Source organism: Polyodon spathula, chromosome 10 (genome assembly GCF_017654505.1).
Source record: "Polyodon spathula isolate WHYD16114869_AA chromosome 10, ASM1765450v1, whole genome shotgun sequence".
Taxonomy (NCBI): Eukaryota; Metazoa; Chordata; class Actinopteri; order Acipenseriformes; family Polyodontidae; genus Polyodon; species Polyodon spathula.
Genome location: NC_054543.1, coordinates 34254490 through 34267653, shown reverse-complemented (window position 1 = coordinate 34267653; position 13164 = coordinate 34254490). Strand labels below are relative to the sequence as shown.

The 13164-nt window shown below is 35.7% G+C and overlaps 1 protein-coding gene across 1 annotated transcript in view; it reads left to right on the top strand.

Moving 5' to 3' along the window:
* Window positions 1–13164, top strand: part of LOC121321943 (titin-like) — a 170646-nt gene that overhangs the window by 70487 nt on the left and 86995 nt on the right. Inside the window, exons 107-125 of the mRNA XM_041261332.1 lie at window positions 1–11; window positions 278–370; window positions 813–872; window positions 1210–3672; window positions 4118–4168; window positions 4952–5350; window positions 5608–5877; window positions 5984–6259; window positions 6362–6501; window positions 6689–6815; window positions 7342–7608; window positions 9949–10215; window positions 10786–11049; window positions 11141–11280; window positions 11462–11588; window positions 11697–11963; window positions 12079–12345; window positions 12462–12728; window positions 12813–12952. The exon at window positions 1–11 is cut by the window's left edge and continues 64 nt beyond it. Coding sequence (XP_041117266.1) covers window positions 1–11; window positions 278–370; window positions 813–872; window positions 1210–3672; window positions 4118–4168; window positions 4952–5350; window positions 5608–5877; window positions 5984–6259; window positions 6362–6501; window positions 6689–6815; window positions 7342–7608; window positions 9949–10215; window positions 10786–11049; window positions 11141–11280; window positions 11462–11588; window positions 11697–11963; window positions 12079–12345; window positions 12462–12728; window positions 12813–12952 — 5896 coding nt within the window. The remainder of the gene's footprint in view (window positions 12–277; window positions 371–812; window positions 873–1209; window positions 3673–4117; window positions 4169–4951; window positions 5351–5607; window positions 5878–5983; window positions 6260–6361; window positions 6502–6688; window positions 6816–7341; window positions 7609–9948; window positions 10216–10785; window positions 11050–11140; window positions 11281–11461; window positions 11589–11696; window positions 11964–12078; window positions 12346–12461; window positions 12729–12812; window positions 12953–13164) is intronic.

The following is a 13164-nucleotide window of genomic DNA, read 5'->3' as shown; positions in this document are numbered from 1 at the left end:
CCCAGAAAAAGGTACAGAAGGCCTTAAAATCCGTCATCCGTATGCAGAGTGAAAATTATATGATGGGTGAATTACATATTTTAAAATATAAACAGGAAGCATGTTGGGTTTTATACCTCAACATGTCTATAAAAATGAAAATGAAAAATAACCATTAAATAGGTTTCTATATATGTATAAGTTCTGCACATTTAGAGAGTATATCTTTTTTTAATTGTAGCAGTACAATATATATTTTACTATTTAAATTCTGAAGACAGTAAATGTTTTTTCAAAGTGCCCACAATTGCCATGAAGAAGGTACCAGAACCTGAGGTTTCAAAACCTGCAGCCAAAAAGGAGGGGGAACCAGTAGTTAAACCAGTAAAAGGTAGATGGATAAACCATTTTCACAAACCAACTCATGATTCCATCAATGCTAATCCGAAATCTTATTTTTCATACTGATCTGAATGATTTTCTGTATTACACATTGCTTGTTTTAACAGACATGTTTGATATCATCATATTATGGTAAGTATTGTGATATCCAACAGTTCTTCTATTGTCTCATGGGTTAATTAAGGAAGTACTTTATTTAGACCCTGAAAGTGTTATGTTGTATACTAACAAAAAATGTGTTATTCTGTGTGTTGTCCGGTGTTTTCAAAAGCATAATTTTTATGCGCTTCTTTGCTAATGTGTTCATCCATTACATCTAAAAATACCAGATATCCATTATGAAATATTTTCTTGCTGTGGTTACACTTCCCAAAGGCTAAGGTTGCTTTCTGTATGTCTATACTAAATTGAATGTTACTTTTTTCTGGTAGATTCTAAACCAGAAGAGAAAATGGTCCCTGTGACAGCTCCAGGAGCAGATACAAAAAAAGGTATGGTGATCAATACATTCAATTTCAACGTGATGTGTCTTTTTCTTTGTGTTTTCTTATTTTTTACAAATTGTATTTTTGTTAAACATACTGTTGTTTAAAGGGCATGGAGGTGTTCATGTTGTGTCTTTTTTTTGTGTGTGTTTACATGTATCTATGTATTTTTACAGTTTGTTAGATGGTCTGAAAGCAACAGTGTTTGAGATCTGAGAATGTGGAACTGAAAGGACTAGTTATATTTTTGTGTTTATATGTGCGTTCCAATTATGTTTAGTGTATGTTTTTTTCTGTTTGTAATAAATGTTTTAAATGTAATGTGAAACCTTTATCACCTCAGAAAAACCCAGCGCGCCACCAAAGATTCTTAAACAAAAAGGTAAATTCCCTACTGAGGAAGAGGAGAAAATAGAAATACCAACCTTAAAGAAAGTAACCAAGATATCGAAAGAGTGGGAAGAGGAAGAACAAACTATACTACTTAAGAAAGTTAGCAAAATTCCTTCTGAGGAACTTGCAACTGAATCAGGTATATCACTTAAGAAAGCCTCTAAAACAACAACGTATGAGGAAGCAGGCTATGAACTATCATTAAAGGAAGTTGGTGTGATTCCTCAAGAGTCCGAATCAGGTATTAAATATGAAGTGCAAGAAGAACATAGTAAAACTCTACAGACATTTGAAAAAATTACTGTTACACAAGATGCAGAGAAAACTGTTCTCAGGAAGGATGGACCGGTTCCTAGAGACGAAAAACCCAAAGAGCCTGTCATAGCATTGAAAAAAGTGGAGAGAATCCAAACACAGGACAAAGAAAAAGAAGTGGTGACACTTAAACCCTTTGAAAAGAAGGCAAAACATGAAGTGCCAGTAGAAACTGAAAAACCAAGTATAAAGATTAAAAAGGGTGAATTACTCCCAATGGAGAGACAAGAAATGGAACAACTGACCTTGAAAAAGGGTGAGAGGGTTCCTAAAGATGAATTACCCAAAGAGCCAGAAATAGCATTGAAAAAAGTGGAAAGGATCCCAACACAGGACAAAGAAAAAGAAGTAGTGACACTTAAACCATTTGGAAAGGTTCCTAAAGATGAATTACCCAAAGAGCCAGAAATAGCATTGAAAAAAGTAGAAAGGATCCCAACACAGGACAAAGAAAAAGAAGTAGTGACACTTAAACCATTTGGAAAGGTTCCTAAAGATGAATTACCCAAAGAGCCAGAAACAGCATTGAAAAAAGTAGAAAGGATCCCAACACAGGACAAAGAAAAAGAAGTAGTGACACTTAAACCATTTGGAAAGGTTCCTAAAGATGAATTACCCAAAGAGCCAGAAACAGCATTGAAAAAAGTAGAAAGGATCCCAACACAGGACAAAGAAAAAGAAGTAGTGACACTTAAACCATTTGGAAAGGTTCCTAAAGATGAAGCCCCAGCAGAAGTTGAAGAACTAGGCATCAAGTTCAAAAAGAGTGAAAGACTTCCAATAGCTGAAAAAGAGAAGGCTCCAATAACCTTGAGAAAGGGTGAGAGAATTCCTAAGGATGAAATACCCAAAGACCCAGGTACAGCACTGAAAAAAGTGGAAAGGATCCCTACACAGGAAAAGGAAAAAGAAGTAGTAACACTGAAACCCTTTGAAAAGATGCCAAAAGGTGAAGTGCCAGTACAAACTGAAGAACTGGGTATGCAGTATAAAAAGGGTGAACAACTCCCTACAGCAAAGAAAGAAAAGGAGCCAGTAACCTTTGCAAAAGGTGAAAGGGTTCCTAAACATGAAGAACCTAAAGAACCAGGTGCAGCAGTGAAAAAAGTGGAAAGGATCCCAACACAGGACAAAGAAAAAGAGGTAGTGACACTTAAACCCTTTGAAAAGAAGCCAAAAGATGAGGTGCCTGTAGAAACTGAAAAACCAAGTATAAAGATTAAAAAGGGTGAATTACTCCCAATGGAGAGACAAGAAATGGAACAACTGACCTTGAAAAAGGGTGAGAGGGTTCCTAAAGATGAATTACCCAAAGAGCCAGAAATAGCATTGAAAAAAGTGGAAAGAATCCCAACACAGGAAAAAGAAAAAGAACCAGATGCCATAAAGAAACCAGACAAGGTTCCAACAGCAGAAGCACCATGTGAACCTGTTTTGCCATTAAAGAAACCTGGAAAACCAGCAACCATTCCAATAGATGAACAGCCAAAAGTCAAGGGTGTGCCTCTAATCAAAGGTAAAAGTCCAAAGGAAGAGGAAAAACATGTGCAGATGAAGAAGGTTGGAAAACTTCCACAAGAACCAGAAGAAAAAGACACAGATGTATCACTTAAACATGTCGATCTTAGCAAACCACTTGTGCAACTTAAGAAGACTCCTTCCCCCAAAGTTGATGGAAAGCTGAAGGTTATTGAATCAATTCCTATAGAACGAATACCAAGCAGAGAGGCTGCTGAAGCGCCTCAAGAAAAACCTACTGTCAAAGAACCTGTGGAAAAGACTCCTCTTCTCAAGAAAACACCTATGAAAACCAAGTCCCCGGAAGAAAAAACCCCTGCAGCCCAACTTAAAGTTGGGAAAGGGAAGGTGCCAGCAAAGGAAGAAGTGTCACCTGAAATGATACAACTAAAGAAAATTCCAACAGATTTGGAAGAAGAAGTATTTGAAGAAGAACCTGAAGAAGAGGTAGGTGAGGATGAAACCTGGGGGTCTGAACTTTCTGAACGTGAGGAATATGCTTCATCTGAAGACTGGGGAGAAGCTTCTGAAAATGAAGAAGGAGCTGTTGAGACTCCAGGAAAGACTGGTGAAAGACGAGGTGAGACGGCTGTTGCAGACCTCCATCACTGACTGCCTCACATCCTGTGCTTTGGAAAAACTTATTTTTTTTCCCCATAATCTCGAAATATGTGTTGGTCTACATTTGTCTTCACAATGTTTGCATGAAATAAAGTGATGTTCATCTTGTCATAAATGTCTGTCTGTCAAACCTTGTCTGTACACAAACATCAAGAAAACATGCATTTTTCCCATCTTTAACAAACCTAAGGACGTATGAAGTCCTTTTTAATATTCATGCAACATTGTGGAAGTACATCTAACAGTGGTTCATTTCATTAATCTGTGACTTAAAACTCTTCTCCCCATATTCATTTTTTCAGTAAAAATCATGTGTACATCATGTTTATTGTGCAGCTGAAAATGCTTTCTTATTACATAAACTTTTGCAATGAGCAGATAATAATGTTACTATCTTACTACAGATGGCAAAGCACCCAAAGCGGAAGCTGGCAGGGGTAGAGGGCTACCAAAAGGTGAGAGGGACAGTCTTTACAGATGAATAGTCACAAACTTATGCATGCAAAATACACAGGAAATAAGATTTGTTTTACACTGGTTCTAGTTGGATGAAATGTGCTCAACATCCTTTAGAAACTGATTTCGAGATTTGTATGTACAGTAGTACAGTAGTATCCAACTGATTTGCATGGAATCAATTGGAAAATAAGTCGCACATTTATTTAAGTGTATATGACGTTTTCTAATGTATTGGTGTACCTGTAACATATTTAAGAATTAAGCACCCACAGTAGTTGTAATAAGTTGGAATGTGCATGAGGCTTTTTTTCTTGCATCTACTTTTAGACTTTTATTAACTCTAATCATAGCTATTAATCCATGTAGATGCATCTTTTTCTATGTCTGTGTAGAAAAAGCTCTTGACCGTGTATGTGTCATGAAAGTAAAATGTAAGTGTTATTAAGAAAATGGGTTTAAATCCTTTTCTACAAAGATCTGTGAATACCGCCATTTTCCGTGTCAGAACTAGTGGACGAAATATATCAAATTCACCTAAGTTTATTTAAGCATGTGATATAATGCATTGTTGGTGCTTCAGAGAAGAACAATTCCTCATTTTGCATTGCTTGAAATCTTGTTGGAGTCTCGTTGATTCAGTTTTCTTTGCTCTAATCGCATCTCCGGCTACTTTTTTCCGACTGAAAGCCTGCATATAAGTGCATCATTCCAACTCCTCTTCCAAGCATGCGTACGATCAAACCTCCAGAAAAGATAACGTGTTCAAATCTAAATTTTAGCGAGACAAACACCCTCGCCTGGTGATGGAGATAAGAGGAGGGGACTAAGACCTGGTGCAGGAGGTGACAAGCCTCCAGATGAGTCACCTTTTGGATTCCAGCTTAAGGCAGTCCCACTGAAGTTTGTCAAAGAACTGAAAGATATTGTTTTAGAAGAAGCAGAGTCCATAGGCGCCGCAGCTGTCTTTGAGTGTCAGATTTCGCCTTCAACTGCAGTCACTTCTTGGATGAAAGATGGAAGCAACTTGAGAGAAAGCCCTAAACACAAATTTACTTCAGATGGTAAAGACAGGAAGCTGTCGATTATCGATGTGCAGCTTTCAGATACCGGCGAGTACACATGCATAGCCCGTATTGGCAACAAAGAAAAGACCTCCACAGCAAAACTCATTGTCGAAGGTATTTTTTTTTTTTACTGCATCCTCTTTAAGTTACATGAGTCTAAAATGTTTTAATTATCCCAAAAGACTCATGATTCAATAACAAATATGTCTTATTTTTGTCAGTGTGTAAGAAATGCTATATTCAAATCTAAGCTGTGGCTTCAACATCCATATCATTTTTTTGTTTAATGGGGGTTTGAAGACAGTACACAAATATATTTCTAGAATAGGTGGCATAGAACACAGTACATTGCATTTATTTTTTGTATTTAGAACTGCCGGTGCGTTTCACAAAGACACTCGAAGAAGAGATGTCAGTCATCAAAGGACAGCCTCTGTACTTGCATGCTGAGCTCAGTAAAGACAGAGATGTGATCTGGAAGAAGGATGGTAAAGTTCTTGAAGAAAAGGCTGGCAAGTACGCAGTGAATATCATTGGACTGCAGCATGCTGTCACCCTCTCAGATGCTGAGGAATCAGATGCTGGTGTATATTCTGTGGAGACTGGGGACATTAAATGTCAAACAACTGTCAAAGTAATAGGTATGGACTTCAAAATATCTTGTTTTTTTAGCAATATGTGAAAGAGATTTTGAAACATCAATGTTAATTTTACTCTCATACAATAATATAACTATTTGCCTTACAGAAATAATTCGAGATTGGTTAGTGAAACCCCTGAGAGACCAACATGTCAAACCGAAAACTACGGCTAAGTTTCAATGTGAACTTTATAAGGATACGCCAAACATGAAGTGGTTCAAGGGAGACACTGAGATCCCTATGACTCCAACCGAAAAGACTGAAGTCTTAAAGGATGGAAAACAGCTTACTCTCCTCGTGAAGAACGCTGCTCCAGAAGATGTTGAGGAATATGCTGTAGAAGTTGAAGGTCGTAGATACGCAGCTAAACTAACTCTTGGAGGTAAATAAAGGATTTCATAACCACAAATCACAAATATGCACAGCTACGATAAACAATGCTTTATATTTATCGAGAGCTTACCATTCTTTATTGTTCATTTAGAACGTGAAGCAGAGATTCTAAAGCCTCTGGAAAGCATTGAAATTTATGAAAAAGAATCTGCCAACTTTGAAACAGAAATTTCTGAGGAAGATGTACCAGGAGAATGGAAACTAAAAGAGGAGGTCTTGCACCGATCACCTGTAAGTGTTTAGCTTGATTTGTAGTATATATTTCAACAATTCTAATGTTTTCTGCAATTTACACGAAATGTATCCGACGTGTAGTTCTGTTTAAAATATATATATATTCCAAGAAGTGTTTAATATTTTAATGTATTGTCTGTTATCTGTCTCTATTTTAATAATACAAATGGCAATTATTTTTCAGACCTGTGAGATCAAGTCAGTGGGTAAGAAACGTCAGCTCACTCTACATAATGTCAAAATGGAACAAGCTGGAGAAGTTGTTTACCAGGCATTAAACGCAATGACTACAGCCATGTTGAAAGTGAAGGGTAAGTTGGATAATAAATCCAAAGACAGAAAGCTGCAGTTTAAGTGTGTTTATTTAACAAAACCCAACACAAAAACAGGAACGAAATAAGTACGGTACAGGGGCCAAAATAAAAGGTTTAAACAAAAGAATAACTAATTGTAGGCTGGGTATTAGCCTTCAGTACCGCATTGAAAACCAATACAGAAATCACAGCACCAGCACCACCACCAGCACCAGTACCAGTACCAGTACCAGCACCAGCAAAAGCACAAACATGAATATTCCTTCAACAAATAAAGGATTTCTGATTCATTTTCTACATAGGCCATCCCCCAATTAGCACCAATTACATAATTGTTGAATGGGCACACCTTTGATTGCTGGCAGGGACATATTTAACCCCATCCCTGCCAACCTTACAAACTGTTTACAGCAGCAGGGCTTCTGCCCTGCCAAACAAAACTTGAGTGTGTTTTTTTTTTTGTTGTTGTTTTTAACATAATCAAAGTGAATCAAGTTTAATGGTGTTTTAACATAATTTGCAGAAGTGGAACTGGACTTCGCTGTTCCACTAAAGGATGTCACTGTGCCAGAGAAAAGGCAGGCGAAGTTGGAATGCCTGCTTAACAGAGATATTGAAAAGGTCATGTGGACCAAAGGCTCAGATATCATAAAGTCCAATGATAAATTTGACATTATTGATGATGGAAAGAAGCATATATTGGTCATCAACAATGCTGCTTTTGAGGATGAAGGAGAATACACCATTGAAGTAAATGGCAAGAAGTCCACAGCAAAACTCATTGTAACAGGCAAGTTATTATGTCTTCATCCTGTCAATGCAGTTTTGAATAAAACAAAGTCTAATCTGTCTAATTGGTTAATCGTTTAAATGTTAATTACAGTCCCAATGATTTTCTTTTACTGGTGATAATACCATATATAACAAAGTAAACTACATTATAAAACTGCTCTTAGTTCAGTAACAGTCTAATTTTGCTAACAAGTTAAAATGATTATTTACTATAAAATCAAATGTTTTCTTGTACTGGTAAAAAATGCAAGCCACAATTTTTATTACTGTAATATGTCATAAATAGGACTAGGAGTTTTTCACAGAAAATTTGGACGTAAATCACGGAGCAGTCACAGTCAATGCATTCAAAATCACTGAGAAAATGACAGGGAGAATAAAGCCACGGGTATTAAAAAAAAAAAAAAAAAAAAGAACTGTCTTTAATAAAAGCATAACATGGCGTGCACAGGTTCAGCAAAGATGGATGAGACAAGCAAATGGAATTTCAAATTGTTGCTTTTTTTATTTACTTTGCAATGGTGACTGCTAACTAGCAGTATCATTTACAAGCACTGAGCTGAGCAGATAATAAAGACACAAACTGGGGAAAGGGTAAGCAGATGGGAAGAGTAACACACTGGGGTCTAGAAATACACACACGAGGATAACACAAAGAGGGTGTGGGGCTGACATGAGACATATACATTCAAATAAGTGCAACTGTACAACAATTAAACAAAAAGAGGAATAATAATTTAAAATAATTTTTAGTTTGATTCAGATTTTTTTCTACTCCAAAAAAAAAAAAAAAAAACAACCATGACAGCAAAAATTCAATTATAAAAAGAAGACCTGCAGACTCTTTTTAAAAATAAAAAAAAAAGAAAAACAGTGTCTCAGTGCTCACCGATTTCATCTGTTGTGGTACAAGTAAAAGGCAGAATAATCTGGTCAACACATTTCTTTTTTTATGCCCATTTATTTTATACATAATTTTACACAACAGTCTGGGTCTGACAAATTGCTGAGAGAGAAAACCAAACAGTAGGCTTAATTCTTAAAACTTGGTTGCAAAGAATTAAAAGCTAGTAATTAGGAATCTTTTGCTTTCTATTTGGAAAAGTCATTATAAATAATACAAAATAGTCTGCACTGTAAATGTTTATCACGTTACTACTTCCCACCTCAGCATAATTATGTGTGCCGTTTAAAATGTTTACACTATCAAAAACATTAACCTCAAGATAAAACTACAATTAATTAACTAAAAATGACCCAAAGAGCCTCTATATAACTTTATGTTGCTTTGCACTTTCTGACTTTTGTGTTTTCTTTCATTTTTCTATTGCAAGTAAAAAATGTATCAAACGCGAACATATTAATAAAATACAGCCACGGTGATGAACAGTCTTGTGATGACTATTTACGTTTACCAGAGCGTTTATACTTCTAAAAAACGCAGAAACACTGTGCTTCACAGATACGACCAGTTGAAAACAACAACGACCACGAGCAACACAGAGCGCTCACCAGGCAATCGCCAGACGCTTGCTTCGTCTATATATCAGAGTGGAAATCCGTGCAATCGAAATCGCGCGTGCGTACAGGTGTTTTTATTTTTATTTTTTCCGTGACCCGTTAACTTTGAGCTGCTAAACAAAGATTAAATTAGTATACGTCACTGTTAAGATAATATATAATACCGTTTAAAATAATTAAAGATCATTATTTTCTTTTACTTTCGTTTTCATTTGTGCATTTCTGTGTCGTCCTGCGTACCCTCCAGAACCCTCTTAGAAGTACCCCCGGGGGTACACGTACCCACAGTTGAAAACCCCTGGCTTAGCAGAACATCGGTTTTCCCTAAGAACAGTGTGGTAGAGAGAAAATGTACTAATTTTTGTCAGTGCCAGGGCCTCAACGGCTCCTGAGCAAAGTACGGTGTCGGAGCTAGTTCTAAATATGTAATTATTTATTCGAATTAATAATTTTATTTAATAATGTTATTTTTTAAAATGTGAAATTTAATGTTAATAAGATAAACATTTTCCAATAAAATCGCATACAAATGGAACACAATTTACTGACATCTCCGCAAGTCACGCACATCAGCAAAAATCGTGGACACTAACAAAAGTGACGGAATCCTTGACACCCGCAACCATCGTGACTAAATCCCAGCCCTCGTCATAACTAATAAAAAAAAAAAAAAAACGGTTTATGTTTTATAACAAGTGAGTTAACAATTAAAATATATTCATTAATGTCACATGCTTTTTTCTAGTGCTGATAGCAGTTGGGTGTCTTAATTCTTTGATGGTGTACTAGTTGAACTAACTAAACAAATATATTTTAGGTATGCGACTGAAGTTCATCACACCATTAAAGGACCAAACAGTGAAGGAAGGTGAAACCGCTCGGTTTGAATTTGAGCTTTCCCATGAGAATGTCGAAGTTTCTTGGTTCAAAAATGAGACTAAACTTCATCCAAGCAGAACAATCCTTACCTCTGTTGATGGCAAGAAACATGTTTTAGAGATGAAAGAAGTCACTCTAGATGATACCTGCCAGATTAAAGTAGATGCCAATAAATGTTCTTCGACGGCTAACCTGACTGTTCTAGGTAATACATTTTCTTTTTTTTATATTTATGTTAATTTAAAATAATTGCTAAACTTATTAATAAAGCACATTTGAATAATGTATCACTCAATAAACAGGTTGTGTACATTTACTTGTGTAAATTTTATATTTGTTTGTATGTACAGTATGTATGTACAGCTGTGGCCAAAAGTTTTGTATCACCCTATAGAGTTTTTGCTTCATAGTCAAATGAAACCTGCTAAATAATGTTACCTTAACCTATATTGAATTACATACCACTTTGCAATTTTCCATCTACTTAACGAAAAACTGACACAAATTAAAAAATCTGACATTTCGAAATGTAACATTAAATACTGTACTACTATTATGTCTTCCAGTAGAATTTTGCCATATCATTTTGTTGTTTCTTAGATTACATGATATTAAATAAAATATCTAAATTATTTTAATATAGTTTTTTTTTTAATTATGTCTCAATGTTAAAATTGTAGTTGATGCAAAACTTTTGCCCATATCTGTACAATATGTATGCATGCATGTATCTGAAATCTCAAACTTACCACTGTTTTTGAAACATTGTTTTCAGAGGGAGACCCATACTTCATTGTGAAGTTACAAGATTACACCGCAGTTGAGAAAGATGAGGTCGTTCTTGACTGTGAACTCAGCAAAGATGTCCCTGTGAAGTGGTTTAAAGATGGAAAGGAGGTCAAAGCTTCAAAGATAGTTACCATAAAGTCAGAAGGAAAACGGAGAATCTTGTCCATCAAGAAAGTGGAAAGTAAAGACAAGGGAGATTATGTATGTGACTGTGGAACCGATAAGACGATGTCAAATGTAAACATCGAGGGTAAGTGTTGAGACCTGCCTTGTCTACATATGCATTTTTTTGCCATGTACTGTTATATGTGCATTTATATCTAATTACTTTTTTTTTACAGCTCGGGATATAAAGGTGGTGCGCCCCTTGTATGGCGTGGAGCTCTTTGCAGGAGAAACAGCACGTTTTGAAGTGGTAATCTCTGAGAGTGATGTTCATTCTCAATGGAAATTGAAGGGAGAAGTCTTGTCTTCTTCCTCGGTATGGGATTCACATTTTCAAATAAAAGTATATATATATATATATATATATATATATATATATATATATATATATATATATATATAGATAGATATAATGGTGTCTACATATCTATTTACCTATATGTTGTTGTTTACTAATTTAACATACTTTTTTTTTTTTTTTTTTTTTACAAACACAGGATATTGAAATGGTTGAGGATGGTACCAAGCATGTCTTGACAATTTACAACTGCAAGATTGCCCAGTCTGGTGAAGTCTCCTTCCAGGCAGCTAATGCAAAGTGTGCAGCTAATCTTAAAGTTAAAGGTACTTTTCTATTTCCTTCTTCTCCATTAAAACTGGTTTCAGTCATGAACCTCTTCATATATATATGTATATATATCTATGTATATATATTTTTTATTTACCTTACAGAGCTTCCACTTTCCTTCATCACTCCACTTGCCAATGTTAAAGTGTTTGAGAAAGATGAAGCTAGGTTTGAATGTGAAATTTCAAGAGAAGCCAAGACCAGCCGCTGGCTAAAAGGAACTCAGACCATAAAAGCTGATGATAAATTTGAAATTGTAGCAGAAGGAAATAGGCATGCACTTATAATTAAATCAGTTGCCTATGAAGATGAAGCCAAGTTCATGTTTGAAGCTGAAGACAAACGAACCTCAGGCAAACTAATCATCCAAGGTATGCTGCTAGTATGATTTAACACATTTTATTTTGTAATAATAATAACATGATTAACAGCTATAACAGACTTTTAAGTTTTGTTAACATTATCATTTTTTTTCTTTTTCTTTAGGAATCAGACTTGAGTTTGTCAAACCTATCAAGGATGTTACAGTTAAAGAGCGTGAGACTGCAGAATTTAGTGTTGAACTTTCTCATGACAATGTCCAGGTTACTTGGTTCAAGAATGACACTCGCCTGCTTCCAAGCAAAGTGGTGCATATGACAGATGAAGGCAAAGTCCATACCCTTGTATTTAAGGAGGTATCAATTGATGACACATCACTCATTAAGGTGGAGGCTATGGGAAAAAGCTCGGACGCCATGCTTAATGTCCTGGGTAAATCATTATTGCCTAATGAGGGTCTTTTTTGAACTCTCCAATTTTTATTTTTTATCATATACATTATATTATACCATGCTACATTAAATGGTTTGTTTCCTTTCAACTTACAGAGGGCGAGCCATACTTTGTTAAAAAGCTTCAAGACTACACAGCAGTAGAGAAAGATGAAGTCACTTTGCAGTGTGAGATCAGTAAGGCAACTGCTGAAGTAAAATGGTTTAAGGGTGGAAAAGAAATTACTCCATCCAAGAATGTTAACATCACCGCTGATGGCAAGAAACGCATTTTGGTTGTCAAGAGAGCACTGAAGAGTGACATTGGAGAATATACTTGTGATTGTGGCTCTGACAAGACAACTTCTAATCTCAACATTGAAGGTATAAATCGCTTGACTTACCTGTCTTTTAACATTTAAAAAGTATAGTTATTGAATCTACACTTTCACTTTTTTTTGTCCTTAGAACGCGACATTAAGATCGTGCGACCGCTCTACAGTGTTGAAGTTACAGAAACTGAATCTGCCCGCTTTGAGACTGAAATTTCTGAAGAAGATGTACATGGGAACTGGAAGCTTAACGGAGAAGCTTTACACCCATCACCTGTAAGCTTTCATTTATGTCATTGGACTTAATTTACATTTTTCCTACTGCAATTTGGTGTTAATTAGTAAGAATTTTGCTAATGGATTTATCTTCAAATGTAGTTTGGTACTTTCTAAAGATTAAATACAAATACTAAATGAATAAATTTTTTTTTTCCCTTTTTTGTAATGCCCTTCTTTTGAAAGATTTAACTGTAGGCACAAGGGAAATA